This window comes from Larimichthys crocea, chromosome XXII (genome assembly GCF_000972845.2).
Source record: "Larimichthys crocea isolate SSNF chromosome XXII, L_crocea_2.0, whole genome shotgun sequence".
In the NCBI taxonomy this organism is placed as follows: Eukaryota; Metazoa; Chordata; class Actinopteri; family Sciaenidae; genus Larimichthys; species Larimichthys crocea.
The window spans coordinates 6,873,653-6,892,696 of NC_040032.1; the positions used below are offsets into that span (position 1 = coordinate 6,873,653).

The 19,044-nt window shown below is 40.8% G+C and overlaps 1 protein-coding gene across 1 annotated transcript in view; it reads right to left on the reverse strand.

Annotated features, from left to right (window-relative positions):
- Positions 1 to 1,259: 1,259 nt before the first annotated feature.
- Positions 1,260 to 19,044, reverse strand: part of fat3b (FAT atypical cadherin 3b) — a 66,934-nt gene continuing 49,149 nt past the window's right edge. The window contains exons 42-52 of the mRNA XM_027273246.1: positions 18,760 to 18,917; positions 18,421 to 18,676; positions 18,154 to 18,384; positions 17,793 to 17,946; positions 16,294 to 16,450; positions 14,893 to 15,309; positions 13,939 to 14,194; positions 9,816 to 9,914; positions 8,899 to 8,958; positions 8,633 to 8,671; positions 1,260 to 3,785 (exon numbers count right to left, since the gene is read on the reverse strand). Coding sequence (XP_027129047.1) covers positions 3,028 to 3,785; positions 8,633 to 8,671; positions 8,899 to 8,958; positions 9,816 to 9,914; positions 13,939 to 14,194; positions 14,893 to 15,309; positions 16,294 to 16,450; positions 17,793 to 17,946; positions 18,154 to 18,384; positions 18,421 to 18,676; positions 18,760 to 18,917 — 2,585 coding nt within the window. The 3' untranslated portion in view covers positions 1,260 to 3,027. The remainder of the gene's footprint in view (positions 3,786 to 8,632; positions 8,672 to 8,898; positions 8,959 to 9,815; positions 9,915 to 13,938; positions 14,195 to 14,892; positions 15,310 to 16,293; positions 16,451 to 17,792; positions 17,947 to 18,153; positions 18,385 to 18,420; positions 18,677 to 18,759; positions 18,918 to 19,044) is intronic.

Genomic DNA, 19,044 nt, shown 5'->3' on the forward strand with positions numbered 1-19,044 from the left:
CTTGAACAGAGCGTACTTCAAGTCTTTTCAATGTGCAAGCACTCAAAAGTCGGCACTTGCACATAAGTACTGCGCTCCAGCACGTCAGCGACCTCACATTACTCAAAATCCGGTTGACTTTAAAGATGATTCAGCTGCAATGAATGATGATGGAAGTAGTGAAACAAAGCACCAGAGGTGTTTGACGTGTTAGCAGTGTTAGGTCATAGCACTTTAAATTTCAGCCTTTGTGAGCTGCTATTCTGTTTGCATGTTCTCACTGTATTCCCTGGGGGCTTCCCTCCACAGTCAGCCAGATGAGGTGAACTGGAAACTGTAAAGTGCCCACAGGTGTGGATGTTTTTTTTTCTTCTTCTATGTGTTAGTCTGACCTGTCCGGGATGTTTTTCTGCCTGTTGCTCAACGCAAAAATGGCAACCGACAGCAACCCACTCACAGAGTAGACCTGAACAGGAGTAGGTAATGAGGACACACTGAAACACTAAGCCTCATCATGACTGTGTTAAGGTCTGTCAGCTGGTGTGTGGCTATTAGAGTTATAAATTGATATTGTTGTGCACAAAACATTTTATATACTGTATTAAATATCTGTTAATGATAATCAAATGATTTATACACACATTATACAGACAGACGTACCAGACATTGTTAATAGTTATAGATTTTTTGGATAGCTTTTGTAAAGTTGCATCTGATAATTATAATATCTTTATGAATAGTTATTAAATACTGTGTAGCACATCTATAAACATTAACTTGAAGGTTATTATAAAGTTGTAACTGATGTTCATAATACCTTGTAAAAGGTATACTGTATAGTGCATTTACAAACAGAGCCTATTTCATATTTGTGTAATGTACATACATACATACATACATACATACATAATTATTACACTTCTGGAGCCAGCCTCAAGTGGTCATTTGAGGAACTGCAGTTTTTGACACTTCCCTGCTCTTCACAGCCGTGGAGGTTCGTGATCATGGTCATCGTGGTCATTATGAGACATAGAGGAGTGTGACAAAGCATGCTGGTATTGATAATAATGATAGTCATTATTTGGATGACCATTTTAAAGTTGTAACATTGATGTTTTTGAACTTTGGAATGGCCTTATAAATGACTTATAAATTATATATAAACATCCCTAACATAGCTATTATAAAGCTGCAACTGATGCAATGCATGCATAAATATTATTTGAGTGACTGTTATGAAGTTGCACCTGATGTGTACAATAGTTAGGGTAACACTTTATTTGAAGGGGTGTGCATAAGATGGACATAGCTGACATCAGATTTATGTGTTAACATTAAAATATGTGGCTGGTTTTGACATCGTCATTTCACTGTCGTCTTTCAGTAAAATAACTAACTTTGACTTTAATTAACTATTAATTTATCACTTATTAATGATTGTTATACATACACACAAATCAATCCATTTCATTTCACTGCAGCAAGAAGATTTTTCACTTCACAACAAAGGCTAACAAAACATAAAATAGCTTTTAATGCCATTTGTTTGTTTGAATTCTTTGGAATCCATTTGAATCTTTTTTAACAGCGTGACCTTAAATTCTAAGAAAGTTTTAGGTGCTGTCTTTCTTAAAAAGCCACATTGTTTCACCTTCATTGAGACCGTGCAGTACATACTGTCTGATGTGGACAGTAACATCTCCTCTGTCCTTGGATCCAAAATGGTTTTGCTATGTAGATTGTTTGTTGTTCTTTACATCCTTGAGGAACACATGCATGTCTTCCTCTGCACCACAGGGCATTTATTTCCATTTCACATTTAACAGAAGGAGTCATGTTTACTAGAGGATAAACTGTAAATGTGAGATGAAGGCCAGTTAGTGGATTTGTTTCCATTTGTACGTAGATTCTTGTGTTCTGTATTCTACAGCAGACCTGTAGTGTGGCTTGTTCACATTCCATAATCCTTAAATACTCTCAGTTACCTACTGTACCACCTGTGTTTCATTTAACATTTGAGTTTAATGCCATTCCCTTTGTGTGTGTGTGAAGTGGTGACACGGCAGCATCTACATTGTGTTATCAATGAGGTAATCATGTGTACATGTCCTTGGTGAGTGGTTCCGTACTTCACGGCTGTGTTTGCACATTATTCTCGGTGTGTTTCAGCAGATAAAGCCTCAAAATTCATTCATCACATGTTGCTGGGTGTAAAGTGAGTTCAAGTCCATCTGAAGCACTGCTTTGGTAATATATACAAAGTACACAATGTACACTGAGAGGACAAAACTATTGTTGAACTGCAACGCAGTAGAATAAAGACATATGTAGTGTAATCTGCAGTGCAGTTCCTCATAGTTGTATGAGTCAGATACGAATGAATGAATTGTGTAATGATTAATAAATAAATAAATAAATACTCCTAGAAAAATGTAGAATTTTGATTAAATAAAGATCTGGTATAAACTAATGGTTATCTTAATAGCATCTCTGAGGCAATGTCTGGGACGTGTGTTCTCTCCAAAACAACCCCCGAGCGTGTGTCGATAAACAAAAGAAATGCATTACATGGTTGAGCTAACAGAATTATGGTGTGTGCGTGTCTGTATGTGTGTGATTCAACACAACATTGTATGAAACACGTCATAACATATGTTTATACATTGGTCGAAAACAGAGACAGCCTGGCTCCTTTTATATTTCCATGTTAATAAATGCTGTGCTCCAGTGGCTCTATTCATAATAAATGTAGTAGCATTGATTCACAGCCAATCTCAGTTCACGCTCATGCAGCACAGGTGAAGGCGTCCACAGAGAACACATATATTCTCCAGCTTATCAATGAGCCAGGGGATTGGCGGTGGATTAGTGTTCGCTTACAGCAGGATAATAATTCAAATATATATATGGTAATATTCTCCTTTAATTATTTTTAGATGGTGGACCAACGGCGTGGTATTATAAATGTCAAGTTTAATCAAAGAGGGTCACTGCCTCTCTTGAATTTATAAAGGAATATTAAATCTGTTGGTTAACAGTCTTGTGTGCTCATTTAAATTCATCCCAGTCTGTTGTGGGTTCAGATCTGGTGGAGGCTCTGTTTATTCGTGTGGCTCTCCTGGCTCTGAGAGACACCAGGTTCAGTAGTCTCTCTAACTCGTCCCCAGAACCTGCCAGACCGCTGGATCCAACCCCCCCGCGACCCTCCTGCGATTCCCTCCACTCCCCTGTCTGTAAGTCCCACGCCCTGAGGGGGGGCAGGAGTTGAGCCGGGTGCAGGTTAACGCCTGGGGGGCTTGACGGGTACCCTTCATAGGCTGATCGGGTTGGTGGCAGAGTGTCATAAATGCTCTCTGTGTCTTCATTTTGCTCTGTGTCGTGGCCGGACTCTCGGTATTCCTCGTAAACAGGCGAGGAGGTGTCTTCACAACTGTCATGGCCGTGCAACTGCTGACGCTCTCTGTGGTCCTGGCGCACACCCATGTCCCTGCTCCTGCTGCCTGTGTTCTTCCCTTCCCCGTCGCACCGTCTCTTCTCTTCTCTGTCCAGGATGGGTTTCCTCTCCCACTCGCCCGACTGATTCCTCTCCCATTGGAAGGTCCTCTTCTCGGTCTCCTGTCCTCGTTCTTGGCCCCTGTCACCGTAACCCATCACTTTGTAGTCCAGCTGGAGAGACCGCGTGCTGCCTCCTCGTCTGATGTTCTGCTGGGTGTCGGTGAGGTCATAATGGGATCCCACGTCTGGAAGACGCAGACGCGACGGTGACAACCAGCTGGTAGTCTGACTGGAAGGCTCCCAGCGGTATGCTGAAAAGACAAGGACAGAAAGAATGAATGATTTCAGTTTGGAGTAGTTTTAGTACATTTTAATAAAAGAGAGAGATGACCTACTTAAGAGAGTTAAGAAACAGATTTGAGTTAACATACTGTGTTTGGAGCCTGAGGCTTTATTCCCTGGACAAACTAACGCTGCCAAATCACTGGAAGTATGTACTCCTCACTTGATTTTGTGTATGTTACATCACAAACAGGCATTCTGCATTGCACGGGGTGAGTGAGGAATGAGATTATCTATCTAATAGGATCAGCCTGCAAAAAAAGGTGCCACATCAATAAATCACCTCGCTTCTGAAAGAGTATCATCGCAATCTTATCGGCAGGAGGCAAGTGAGGTGACAGCGGCGAATATGTTTTTGTGACTCCGTTACTGGAGGGGCTGATCTGAAGATATTTAGAATTACTCAGATCACTGCAGATTCCATCTCTGCCCTCCTGAAGTCACAGAAACTACTCTAGGTGTAAAATCACTTAAACGAGGAGCCAGAATCTGAGATTTACTGCCTCGTAATACACAAACCTAAGAGAAACAAAAATGTGAGCCAGTATTCGTTACATTAATGAATAGCCTGTGTAGATACTCTGGCTCGTTTGCATCTATTTTTTCTCCTCTTTAGTTTTTCTGCTTGTTATCTTCTCCCTTGATGTCTTTGTTTTCATAGAAATGTGTTGCTTGAAAGTGAGAAGATTCTGGGTTCCGGCTGGGGTCTCTCTGTGTGGTGTTTGCATAATCTCCCTCTGTCTGCAGGGGTTTCCTCCGGGTCCACCCACCGTCCACAGACATGCATTTTAATTGCTAACTTGAAATTGCTGTAGGTGTGAATGTGAATGGCTGTTCGTCTCTGTGTGTTAGCCCTGCGATGAACCTGTGAAGAAACTTTCCTACCATAAAATAACTGTCTGCTACACTGTCTTGTAATCAGGCGAACGGTGTCTCCGTCATTGTCACTCTGTAACTTTGTGCTCTAGGTATCATCACCTGTGAGAAGTATGTAAAGCTTTACATTATGTCACACACACCACCAACTGTTTGACTGATTTTGGTGAAACTGGATCATATTTTATGGAGAAATGTTTTCTGATGTCCCCTGGCTGCTCTGCATCAACTCTCTGTGATTTGCAGAGTTTCCTGATGGGCAGTGAAGTAAACTGCTTCCACCTGCAGCTGCTGTCAGCTAATGTTAGCTCAGTTTGTTAGCAGGGCTGCACAGACTGTGAGCTCAGAGCACCAGGGGAGTGTTAGTGTTTGTACCACAGGTGTTTTGGACCACAGGAAAGAAGAAGAGGAGGTTTTCAGGCCGATATAATGCTGATGGGGAGCAGAGCCAGTGTTGTACCAGAACCAGAACAGAAGAGCTCAGCAGCCTCTATGGACTTAATGACAGTGGTAAGTATACTGAATGGATGTTCACAGAGGAAGCTAAGAAGAGAAAATAAGAGAGTCATCAAGCCGCCGGACAAGAGTTTATCTCGGACTGACTTAGTCTTTGGTGAAATAAATAATAATAACAACAGCTGTCCATATTTACCACAGTGGGATTACACTCTGAAACTGTGGGCGTTAAAACACAAAAATACGGATTTCTATGAAAATGTTTCTTTGAATTGAATTCAAAACGGATTTGCAAATCATTGCATTCTGTTTTCATGTATGTTTTACACGCCGTCCTGACTCTTTTGGAATCGAGGTTGTAGATGATGGATGGATGTTCTGATGTCTGTCTGTGATGCAGCGGGAGGCTCGTGAACGACTGCCACTTACTATGCGTTCTCCAGGGCTGCATGGTTAAGTTATATCATTGCTCTGATTCTCATTTAGAATTTATTAATGTGCAAATAAAATTGCAGTTGAGAAAATTCACATTTCCCACCTCTGAGTTCACGTTAAATAGACTGTTGCAGAAATCCAAGCTGATCCACTACTTCCTACAAACTACAGCACGCAGGTTGCATTATTCATGATTGGGTTAATGAGCTGTGAGTGAAAAAAATATCATATTGATGAAGTGAGGGAACCCAGAGGGGTCATTCTCTGTGCAGGATGGAGAGTCCCATTCATTAGCAATGCATACTCCTGGTGTTTAATGCATGACACGTGGACAGAGATATCTCATGGACTGCCGTGCTAACAAACCACAGAAATGTGGGAGTTCCTGCTGCATGCCATGCTGCTGAAATATCTCTCCTGTTGGTTGGAACATTTTCAAATGAAAGGTTTAAGGGCTAAGAAAAATAAATTAATGTTCTTACGATCCACAATGTACTCTTTGATGAACTCTACACAAATCTCATCTTTGCACTGCAGGTGCTGACTCCCTGTCAGTGAAGTGGAAAACAAAGCAAATATCTCATGGGACGGGAAGCCTTTGATGATGAAATATTCTAGTCATAGAAACAACTGAATGCAGAGAGACAGGGTGAATTATGACATGGAGGAAAACACTCGATAACGGAGGGAGAGGGAGGCTGGCATGGAGCCATTTAGCACCAATACATGCAAAGAGACAAATTCACACGCACACAACAGGAAATGCATACACTGTGCCGCACACACAAACGCGTTACCTCATGCAAGCGACAACAGTAATGATGTGAAATAAAGATGGATCAGATTACATTCCTAGAATAACAGACATGAATACGGTACACCTCGTTAGGAATCTGTTTTCTCTCTCACTATACAAGTATTATTTTATGCAGTTGCTTCTGTAATGTTAAATACAAAATCAAAAATATAGTATGTTTATTGTTACATTAACACAATCCTATCTATTGGACAACAATTTTTATTCATCACTTTATTCTGTCTGTCTGAAATAAAGCTCCTTATGCTTCAGCAGGCTGGCAGAGGCAGACGCGTGAACACAGGCTCGCTGTGGGTAAGTAATGAAATGCTTTGTGGACCCAGAAAATGACACGCGACTGAGAACAAACAGACTTGGTAACTATGAACCAATTAATAGAACTGTAGCGCAAGTAAGTGACAAGAACATAGGGACCGTATAGGATAGGTGCGACTGGATCATGACTGCACTGATCTTTGTGTAAGCAAAGCCATGCATTGGGTGAGAGTGGATAGTCAGTGTTCAGCCTGTGGACGATGCCCCATTTAGAGAGAAAAAGAAAGTGTTTGAAGCTGCCTTCTCCTCTGCCATTCTATGCGGATGTGAGGCTTGGCTCAAAGTGCCCCTAAAATCCACTGAGACCCTCTGCAAGGCCGGGGTGAAAGCTTTGCTTTGCTTGGAGGAGGAGCGCTACTCCCCACTTGACCGAGGTATTAAATGTCAGCATAATTCAGCTATTATATATACAGCGGCCACTTGTGTATGCTGCATACTTGCCTGAAATAATAAGGTGGTGAGAGAGTTGTTTCATACATATTTCAAGGACCTAAAGTGTTTATTTGATAGCATTTTATACAATCTGAATATAATATCAAATCAAATCAAAATCCTTTCAAACCTCTTCAGTTTCCGACAGTTGGAAATAATCAAATACATAAATAATTAAAACTTAAGACTTTTGTTGGTCAAGACTGCAGGAACACATTTTTGAGTGGGGACCTAATTAGTGATTAACAGTACTGACAATCAGTCACAACCAATTACAATCTGGAGCTGAAATGAGCAGCATGAAATAAAATGACAATTAGCACAATGTTTTTCACGACCTGCTTAAATCAAATACTGGGGGTCCTGATTTGGATGTCCCAATATTGGTAGGGGTATTTCTAAATCTTAGACAGGAAAAGTTTTTGCTCTGTTGGTCTTGTTAAAACAGCCAGCACGCCTGTGATCAGAGAGCTTTGTTTGAAAGTAAGATGTCTTTGTACAACAAAGCTGAGTGCAGACAGAAAACTTACAGCACACATTAACTAGACATCAGCTAACAGTTTGGTTTGGTTTGGTTGTGGCGTTCCATCAGATTATCTACTCAAGAGCCTTTCTGAGACTGTAACCAGTATATGTACAGAGCGGTACATTTTCTAGAGCTACAAGGATTAGTCAACTTATTGATTAGCTGATTGAGAAAAATAATTTATAATTTGCAACTATTTCAATGATTGCACAAATAGCAGAACGTGCTGCTTTTCTCTATAATGTTTTACTTTTTGTGATATTTTATTAAACATTTAATGTTTGAAATAATCTACAGAATAATCAGTAATAAAAAATAGTTACAACCCTGATATTTACCAATTAAAAAAAAAAAAACTCTCTATTATTCATCTATATATATTAGAGGACGGCTGTGGCTCAGGAGGTAGAGCAGGTCATCCACTAATCAGCGGTTCGGTTGGCCCAAATTGTCAAAATAAAAAAGCGACAGTTCGGTGCATGAATGATTGGCCCCCAAAAACTGATGATCAGTTGGCACCTTGCATGGTAGCCATCAGTGCCATCAGTGTATGAACGTGTTTGTGAATGGGTGAATGAGATATGAAGTGAAAAAGTACTGTTCAGAAGACTAGAAAGGTGCTATATAAGTAGAGTTAACCTGTCCAATTTACTGGTCATGATAATTATCTACAGGGCAAATAATCTGTTATTTTTAAGAGACAACAACAAGGGGCCTGTCGACTAAATGTTGTGTTCGTTGCTTTTTGCTAGTGTCAAAAAAGAAACACTAATCAGAAACCAAAGAAGCATAACGAGAGGCTGGCATTCAGCATTTATATTCAAAGCCTGTGTAGTAAATTATATAAAAGTGAGAAAGTGGAAGTGAAAGTAATGTTAAGGGGGTCACAGTTTGAGATATGAAGCCAAGGGTATGGCAAGTTAATAAGATGTTTTTCAGTTGCTTTGCACTTCACTCACCAGGGCTGTTCCGCCGCTGTTCTTTGTCCATGTTCGACACTACAAAGGGAGAGAGAAAGCAGGAGTCAGAGAAAGACAGACAACACAGAAACCAAAGGGGAACATTTGAAATACAGAGAAATACAACAAATATTGGAAATCAAAGCCGGCTGTTTTATTCTGAATGGAAAGGCATTGAACAAGCGGCGGCTTGGCTGCATTCAGAACATTATATCTTGTTACATCACCAGACACAAAAGAGATAAATGAGAACGTTTCTTTCATACCTTCACTTTCAATATTATCAACGGCATCATTGACGAGACGTATGACCGTCACTATGGAGGCTGGGCACAATGCAGGAAGAGAACAACAACAACAACAACAACAGTAACAATGTCAGTGCATTTGTGAGTAGGGTAAGGTTTCATGTGCTGGGTGTGACTGAAATGGAGAAAGTGTGTGAGCACGTGTTGGGAACAGAGGAGACACGTTAGCCAACACGTTTTTGTGCTTGTGGCATATGTGTGTGTGTATATGTGTGTGTGTGTATGTGTGTGTGTGTGTGTGTGTCTTATAAGGGAGTGGGAGAGACTTTTTTTTAGCCACAGTCAGTAATTAGACAGGAAAGCATCTGCACGGGTTCCTTATCTGAAAAAACACACACCCACACGTATGATCATTAACGTGTTTGGCTTCCAACCTCTTATACTGTGCTGACAAAAGATCAATGGTATTGAGTTATCTGGGAAAAAGACATACTGAACAATTCAAGGAACTGATTAAAGGTATTGAGTTATCTGGGAAAAGACAATATAGAATTTCAAGAAAAGGCCTGAACAAGATTTTTTTTTTTTACAGGCCAGTCTATAAATCTTATAAAGCATTTTTATGTATGAACTTTAAGAAACATTTCCGCTGCTCTTTTGTCTGCTTGCTTTTCAGTATGTTAATACAGTTAATGCACTGTTGTAAAAGTGCAAAGTGGACTGTTCCCACTTTCAGGGAAATCTATCTACAGAGGTGGCTCTCAGCCTTTGTCACTTCCAAATACAAAACACAGTCCACAGACTATTTTTACCTTCTTTTGAATAACTTTTAGAGGCCTTATGTAATAAACTAGTACAAAGTATATAGTGCATGAGGAATATTCAGAGATTAAGCACGCGAGGTGTGCCGAGTTGTTTGAGCATTGGAGTCTTACCGTTGTCATCGAAGGACTCAGAAGTGTAGGAACTGAGGGAGCGTTCCTCAGAGGTGGAGTCTGAGAGACGTGCCATCTCGTCCACCAACACTGACACACCTAACGTACAAACACACACACACACACACAGGTATATATTCAGTTCCAAACAATGAGCCATACCAACATGTTCCACTCAGAAGTTTAAAATCTGAAGGTCCACTGTTGTAGCATCTAGCAAATTAGTTGGTGATTGCAACCACCTCGCCTCTTGCGGAGGCCGTGAATCAGGTACAACACGTGGAACCCCCTCTCCTGAGCCAATGTTTAGTTTGTCCATTCTGGGCTACTGTAGAAACAGGGCGCTTCAGCATGACCAGTGATGTTTGTAGATAGAAAAAGCTCATTTTAGGTAACAAAAACATAATGAATCTTATTTTCAGGTGATGAAATATAGCACTGTTGCAATACATATTAGATACATACAGTATAGATACATATTTTCTGTAAATTGAGCCACTAAAACTCACACAGGGGACCTTTAATACAATACAGGACTACTTGAACATTTAAATATTTGATGTATTCATTCCTTTTGTACATCCCGGCTGTGAAGTGATCCCTTCCTGGCACGACTCCAAGGTAATATGAGGTTTTTGCTGTCTGAGTGTGTAGGCACTGGATTTGGCACATGGATGCATTTTTTTATGAAACAAAGACTGTGGATTTCAACTGGAGAAATGCTTACAGTGACTAAAACTGGTACTCTAGAAGAGTAATATTTTAATATAGATGTGGGAAACCAATCCTTTAATATTGATCTATCCATACTTCTCTATCTATTTCCATTCTGGCAGGCTGGTAGGTAAAGAGAGACTCACACACATAACAAATTATTCACATGTACACTCTTTAAGTTTCAGTATACTCAAAATAAATTTTGGTCTGTTCCCAAAGGCTGACTAACTATTTTAGAGTACAGCATTTTCAACAAATCCCAGAACACCCACTGTGAGTCCAGGTCTGCTCATTTAATACTGTCTGCACCAGCTGGAGGAGTCACTGAGGGTAATGGGGACCACAGAGTTGGTTGTTCTAGTTAAGTGGAGTGTAGCAGATGTGAAACACAAACCCCTAAAAACAGCAGGTTAGTTGGTAAGTTACACCCCAGTAATCAAAGCTCATATTTCCAGTCACAAACTTGAATTTTGGTCCGTACAAACAAACCAGATGAAATTTCTTCTGGATAAATCTGCCAGCCAAAAGGTCTTTAGTTAGCTTTAACCTGCAACATTTCAAATAAATAGTTGTTTACAAGTCAGTGGGATTCCTTTGCTGATTATGTATTTGTGAGTTAGAATTGCCTCCTAAGTGTTTCTCAGCACTGGTACTTGTGTGCCCCAATGACTTTAAATAAAGACGCTATGAGGACCGTCTATAAGACAGTCTCAGACAAGTTCTAATCTTGCAGCAATAAAACGCCTGGTTTCACATTCATGTTCAAATTGGGAACGAGATACAGAAAACCAACAGAGTGGAGATCATCTGCATGGGCTATAGCAACAATTCTATTTCTATAAAGCTGCTCAGAAATACGAGCTGGCAGCTCCGCTGAGGTGATTAAAAGTAAGTTCTAGCAAAAGTTAAGAGGCTTTATGTTGGTACGTGGAACAAATAGGAGAGAACAGAAGGAGAAAACTGTTTACATTTCACTGCCTCTTCTGATGAATCTCAATAAAGCTGAAGTGCCAACCTTAATGTGTGAGATTGAGTATTCTTGATACCTTTGGCATTGACGCTCGGGATTCTTAGTCTTGATCGATTTTCTTTATTGAACTCATAACTTTGGCAATTAAGTTCTTGGACGGCTGCTTATATTAAAACACAGTGATGCTGATGCACTGAAACATTTGGCGTATTTAGTTTTAGTAGAACAAAAAGGGAAAAAACATGTTTCTGTTTTTTAAACTAAGGTACTGCATAAACATTATATTATTGCATTAGCACAACATCTGAAACTTTAAAACCACATCCTGCTGTCCCTTTAATCCTGTGCAGAAATGTAACAGGTGAAAATCCATGATGTTAAACTGCTGCAGATTTCAGCTCTTTCAGCTGTTGCTTTATAATACAGTACCACCGGTAAACAGCATTTCCTGTCTGACAAAGCATGGCACAGATTGTTTCAGGAGGTATTATGATTGGTATCACTGGGCGCAGCAGGTACAAATATAATATATAGCTGAGCTCCTACAAACGTCAGTGCAACTCTAGATCCTGTAAGCAGGCTATATTAGATGTGCATATTCTAACAAGCAGTTAGGGCTTGTCCCATCTTGTAACAAAAACCACACTCTGTCCACGAGGGAGGACCAACACGTCTTGACATCAACTTTAGCTTTCTGAGTCTGAGCTAGGTGGTCGTGGTCCAACGCGTACAGAACAAGTGAAGCGCTCCTGTGGGAATGTGAGCAGTAAGGCAGTACCATCAATCAAACTAAATAACAAAAGGCAGCGCGGCAGCGTCTAATTCAGCATGCAGGTGAGGGGACCCTTTTCTATACACTAGAGTCTTTTCAACTCTTTCTTTCTATCTTTTTTCATGTCCTCACAAACACACATGTTTTTGTGCTGGTGACTGCCCTGCCATGTGTCATGTTGACAGCCATACCTGAGGTCACAGACCAACCACTTACCCTCAACATACTGGACTCAAAACAGATTTCCATCCTGGCCCAAACTTTTGAAATCTGTAGAATTCATTTTTTGGCATTTGTTTTCTGATAAGAAACTGACTTTCTTAAAAAAATAATAACTCTTCTTTTTAACAACAGTTTGCAACAGTTTCACACTGTAATTTGTAATATAGTTCTAGCATTTGAACTGCACTAAGAGGGTCTAGACCAGGAACTGGCAGCTTCCATGATGCCTGATTTGTCTGCTAAACTAAATTTCTTTCCATATCATGAAGATAAATATCCTTACTGTAGGATTTGAGAGCATAATAAACTGAGCAGTGGTTTGTTCACTGTTTCATTATTCATGACAGTTTATTTACTGATGAACAGCATGTAGTGGCAGAAAAACAACCAATATATTCTCTCACATATTGACGCACAGCATCTATTGCAGTGTTCATTACTGTGCTTGTTTCTGGTTGCTGTGTAATAACTAAACTGTTTCCAATTGACTAATTAAACGGGCAGTTAATGCTGGAATCATTAAAACAATAATCATAATATTTGTTCATTATAAGCTTAATCACATATTAATGAATGGACTGTGATTTAATTGAGACCTGTGGGAAGGCAAGCTTTTCTTTTTTTTCCATGCATCCTCTCAACAGGGGAGCAAAAAAATATATGAAATGACCGACTTCACATTCCCAAAGGAAGAAATCAATAATTAAGAGGCAGGAAGTTTCTGCTGCAGGGTGTATTATTCAACAGGTTGGACAGAGAATCGAAATATGTGACGTCTACCTTAGCACTGAATTGTGAACTGCGCTGACAGCGTCGGCAGATAAATATCGGACTGAAGCTGAATTATCTGATTTCTCACCGCGTTCAGTGTGTTGTCCTCTCAGCTGACAAAGGCACACGTGAGGCAAACTTGGATGAAATAAAAATAAATAAATAAAATAAAAATGGGAGAAAACTTTGCAGAAAAGTGGACTTTTCTTTGTGTTCCAGCTACTTTGATTTGGGCTTTTTCTTTTGTTGGGCAAAAGTAGGACAAGAACACAGGACATCAGTTCTTGGCTGATTACCCTGACCATTCAAACAGAAGTGCACAGGAGATGCAAGAGTTCTCCTGACCTGAAAGGACATAAATGCCAATTTTAAAAGTTACACTACAATTTGTTGCTCACAGGAAGTTGTAAATAATAAAACTAACATAAAATGATAGGCAAAATAAAAAAATATGACTTCTTAACCACTCTTGCTTACTCTAGGCCATTTTCTTTGATGTGTGCGATCAAAAGGCATAGATCACTGTGAAATAAGCTCGCATAGTGGAGATGATGGTATGGGTGTAACAATGAGTTCATGGCCTGTGTTCTCTGTGCCTTTTTGATCAGAGGTTAGAAACCACATGCAGCCTGTGAGTGTGTTTATGTGCGCGCACATGCTTGCAGTCTTACCCTGTGGACTGTTATCTCTCTGTGTTCTCTCCAGTTCAAAAGCTCTCTGGCCCCATTCCTCCTCTCTCTCATCTCTCATCCTCTCCAGCCCTTCCTCTCTCGTTTCCTCACCCTCCCAGGACACTTTGTGGGCCGGACTGTGCTCGGAGAGGCAGGCAGATGCCGAAGGGAGATTGGGTGCCACGCTGCACACTGCGATCCCCCTCCTATTGGCCACAGCTCGGACATTGGACATGTCTGAGAGGAAGCTGCTGAACTGTACAGATGGAAGCAAAATTAAAACACATTAATTAGCAACACAATTTCACTTGGTATCCTCTTTCATTATCACGAACACAGGCATTTTGAGTCAATCCAACATACATCTTTATGCTCCCATAAATGATGACTACAGAGTCCATCTGTTAATAATTCAGCCAAGTGTTTCTCCAACTTTTTACATCCCATCAGAACTGCCATTATGACAGCGGTGTAGGCCAACCCTATTCCTACAAACAGGTCATGCAAGAAGATTATTCATCGTTGTCTGTCATTGAATCATGAACAGAACCGGTTCAAGAACCAAAGGGGCACTCCTGATCTGCAAAATCCAATAGCTACTGTTCGGAGCGACGATTACAGTGTTTTTGATTCATTTTACATCTGCTCGTAGCAGGGTCGAAATACAGGAAATACAAAACTTTGAAATTACATCCCAGAAATCTTACAATTTATTATTATTTGACAAAGTCAGAGAATACTGAGAAAAAGACTAATGTGTGTTGTATTGTAAAATTTGTAGCATAAAAATATGAACATAATTTTAGTTTTTTCAATACTGCTCTGCTTTATTCAGTTATTTTCTTGTGATTATGAATACATTTGCCATCAGAAAGTCACCAAATCCTATGAGGTGATGGTCACATTATGGTACAAGAGACACAGATATAAATACCAATGCACACTTTGACATACCTGACTGCCCTCGCTGGATGTCGTCTTGTCACCATCCCCGTTCCTCATGCCCTGGTTGCTGAGTCCTCCTGGTAGAGGGGAGTGGGCAGTTGGACGTACCATGACCTGGGGAGGACCCCCGGTGCACCCTCCCACCTCACCGTAGGTGCTCGTCGTCCCCGGCGACCCTGTCACGCGAACCGCTTTGAACTCAATCCCCTCTGCCCCCATGCCAGTTCTGTGCAACATGTAGCTGGTTTCTGTGGAAATAGCTGACACACCCATCACAGCCTGAGTCCCCGGGCCCGGGTCTGAGTCTTTCCTAAATTTGATTTTCTTTCTAAAGGCGATGAAGAGTATGAGGAGGAAGATGATGACAAAAGCAAGGACTCCGATGCCAATTATCTCTCCTGGTCCAACGTAAGACAGGGGCTCCGCCTGGGCAACATGAAGAGAAAGATCATAAAAAACATGCATGGTAGTGCATCTTGTAATGTATCACTGTCTGCTGGAATCATAGCAACTCTAATTTGGACGAGAAATGATAATATATTTCCAACTTAATGAGAAAACATGTTGGCTTTTTCCCTTCAGTCTGTGGCATATGTACAGATTCCTTTGAAATTACTTATGCAACCGTATGACAACTGTAGTTAATATGCATGTTTGATGATGGAGTGCACAGATACAGTGGACCGTCCACCCACATAAACACTTGAGGGAGAAAAACAACACATTAAAAACATTAAAAAGACCCCCAGTGTTACATGATGAATGAACTCACTGACATTTTGTTTCATGTGATGTTTGATCTTTATTTTAAAGGACTACAACACTCACATCTGTCTGATCTTGCAGTAGGAAGTCATTTTATTTCTACAAATTCTTGATTTATTAGAAAACATGGCTCCTGTAAAAAAGGGGCCAGTTTTATTCAGCTTTATTTCCAGAAGCAGACACCCTCAAACGTCCTTAGAACAAACAAACAAAGACAACGTATCTATTGGTTGTGAAAGCAGCCTAATAGGTTTTGTCGACTATGCTTACTTTTCTAATTACAGTCTTCTAGCGAATAATGGAAGCACCTTCCTTCTCACAATGTGCCACATTAATTGGGCTTGCAGTCTCAATATAAGGTATATAGTGCACGACAAAAGTCAAGAGTGTGGCAACTTCAAATGGAAGCTGTGATTTACCCATTACCACACTTTCATTCATCTACTGCAGAGACAAACACTCCGAGCTGGGTAAACCTTCCCGGGAGGCCACTGCACACTCAAAATTCTCAACAGCTTCGCTGAGTACGCCGATGTCAAATTGGGAGCAAGCTGAATGTGCAAAACGCAAAAAACTAAAGAGCTCGTACATTTTGGATTATGCTTGAGTGTACACTGTAATATTTAAGTACTGTTCACAGTGTACCTGCGTGTCGTCCCCCACATCACCAGGCGGCTGATCGTCGCAGAACTGACCCTCGTATCCCTCGGAGCAGTTACAGTAGAACGACCCGAATGTGTTGACACACTCTCCTCCGTTTCCGCACTCGTCCTGGTCGCACTCATTCACATCCTCATCACATCTGCAGAGGCATGGACAGATAGATTGCTATGCATGGGAGTAGTGAATTTGATTTGTATGGAATACAAAGAGAATAAAAGCATTGAGAAAGAGTCAAAGAATATTATTCAGGTGGCCCTCAATGAATTATCTTCATGGATTCACTCTTATTCTCATTTACATGGTTCTGATTCAACTGCAGTTCCAACAGAACATTACAAACGTAATTTCAGTTCACAAGTCTTGTCAGCTTGTCATTTCAAACATGGTGTCCTGCTGTGAACCAGACAGAAAATACTTGCATTTACCTTTTATCATCGATCATTTTCAAAACATTGTACAACAGTTTGATGTGAGATAAAAACACTTCCGAGCACCGCAGGATACTGTACACGTCTGCCCATGTTTTTCTTTTAATGATAAAAGCAGAGCGAGTCATTAAGCATATGCAGTTTACGAGGCCTGGATATATAATTAACAGTGATATCACTCATGAATATTTTAGAAAATGAATCATGTATATTTCTTATTAACAAACCTCATGAATCCAGCAAGCTCATCCACATTTATATTTTAAAGTCTATGGTTCAGCTTGTAATTGTTCATTTTTAGGGAATTCTCCAATGGAACATACTTTATTGTATAACTATGCAAACATTTCAGTGGGACATTCTCACTTTAACGGACAAACAATTCCATATCTAATTATACTCGACAGCTGATTGCTTGAGGCACAATATGGAATTGGTATGTATATATATAATAGTCTGAACAATCTGCTGCCTGAAAAAGAAACAATAAATTATTCAGCTACATTTGATTTCATTCAACTCCATCGAAGGTATTTTTACATCTCTATCAAAATCATAAAAAAAGCAGAAGCATTTTCTCCTTTGAGGGACAACTGCTCTCTAGTGGTGGCTCCATTAAACAACCACATGAGCAGAGAGGTTATTTCAAAGGCAATTACTGAGCTGTAATCAAGAAGGAAGCAAGAGAATGATTATAGGCTTTTCAACAGGAATTATACTGAATTAAATTAGAAACACTAATTTATTTCACACAAAAACAACACAGTGGGAGCTGTGATACTAATGTGGGCTAATGAGTGTAAGTGTGTGTGTGTGTGTGTGGGTGTGTGTGTGGGTGTCCTACACATGTTCCTTCATGTTTGAATGTGTATGAGAAGGGAGATGCAGATGTTAATGTGTAGAAATCATCACTAACCCCGACCTGTCATTGTGTGCATACAGGTCACACCATTCCAATCACTGTTTTTACAGTCAGTAATTAAATCAAAAGAAAGAGAGTGTGTGTGTGTGTGTGTGTGTGTGTGTGTGTGTGTGTTTGCAGGATATTCTTACATAAGTCCCTCGAGTCCTGTAGGACAGCCACAGACGAATGCAGTGCCTACAGGCTCGCAGTCTCCACCGTTCTGGCATGGGTTTGGCATGCAGGATGTCAATTCAATTTCACAGCGCCCCCCACTGAAGCCAGCGCTGCAACTGCACATGAAGCCTGTTGGAGTGACATTCAAAATGTTTAATATAAAATTCTGTAATTCACTGACTTAATATTTAATGAACATACAGACTTATATATACAAGTGGAAAATTAAAATTCTGAAATTTACACTGTGAGTTTGTGCCATATGAGAACATGTATTTGCATATGCACAGCAGTGTAATTTAACACCCACACATCCACACTGTCATCTAAACAGACCTCCAGAGGGCAGGCTGCTGCAGATGGCTCCGTTGAGGCAGGGCTGACTGACGCATGGATCTGGATAAAGCACACAGCCCAACTTGACCTCACTCAGCCCGGCTATCTCAGCGTAACGGCTCCTCTTATTCTGGAGTGGCAGCTCGTTACCGTTCAGCATCAGTGAGCCCAGGCAGCCCTGGAAGCCATCCTGAGCTCTCGGGGGGGCCCTCACGCTACGGTCCCCTAGTCCTGGCCCTCTCCCTGGCCCTGGGCTTGGCCTCTCACCTTGCCCGTTCGGTGGCCTGACTTGGGCCCCGAAGAAGAAGGATGAATCTGGGGCCAGAGGCCAAAGTCGAACAGGGGCACGGGCTGCTCGGCGACGCTCCACATAGCTGTCATCTAATGACAGTAGGGTATAGTTCTTAGTCAGCTCCAAGGCAACAGCATGCCAGAGGCCGTCATTTATTGGTCTGCCAGAGATACCCATAATGCCGAGGGTGTTGTCACAGTCCAACTGGAACCAGAGTCGACCTCCTTCAATCTGTGGGAGGAAAGGAAAGACTTCTGATACTTAGCAACCACTAAATTACAGACAGATGCCACTGGGAAAAACACTTTGTTTACCTTGAGCATGGTACAGGGATTAACACGTGTGAACATAATGACCCCTCTTCTCTGAAGTGTTCTGATTCTCAAGCCAAGCCTCATCTCTCCACTCTGACCACTCTCTGTCACTCTGTACTTGATGTAACTGTTTCCAGAGAAGCTCAGAGAGGTTTGTCCTTCACATTCACACAAAAAAGACAGACACAGAATTACATTTAGAGAAGAAAATGTTCAAATTAAGGAAAAAATACATATAATGCATAATCAAGTCCTCACACCATAGTGATCTACCCGTCTACCTCA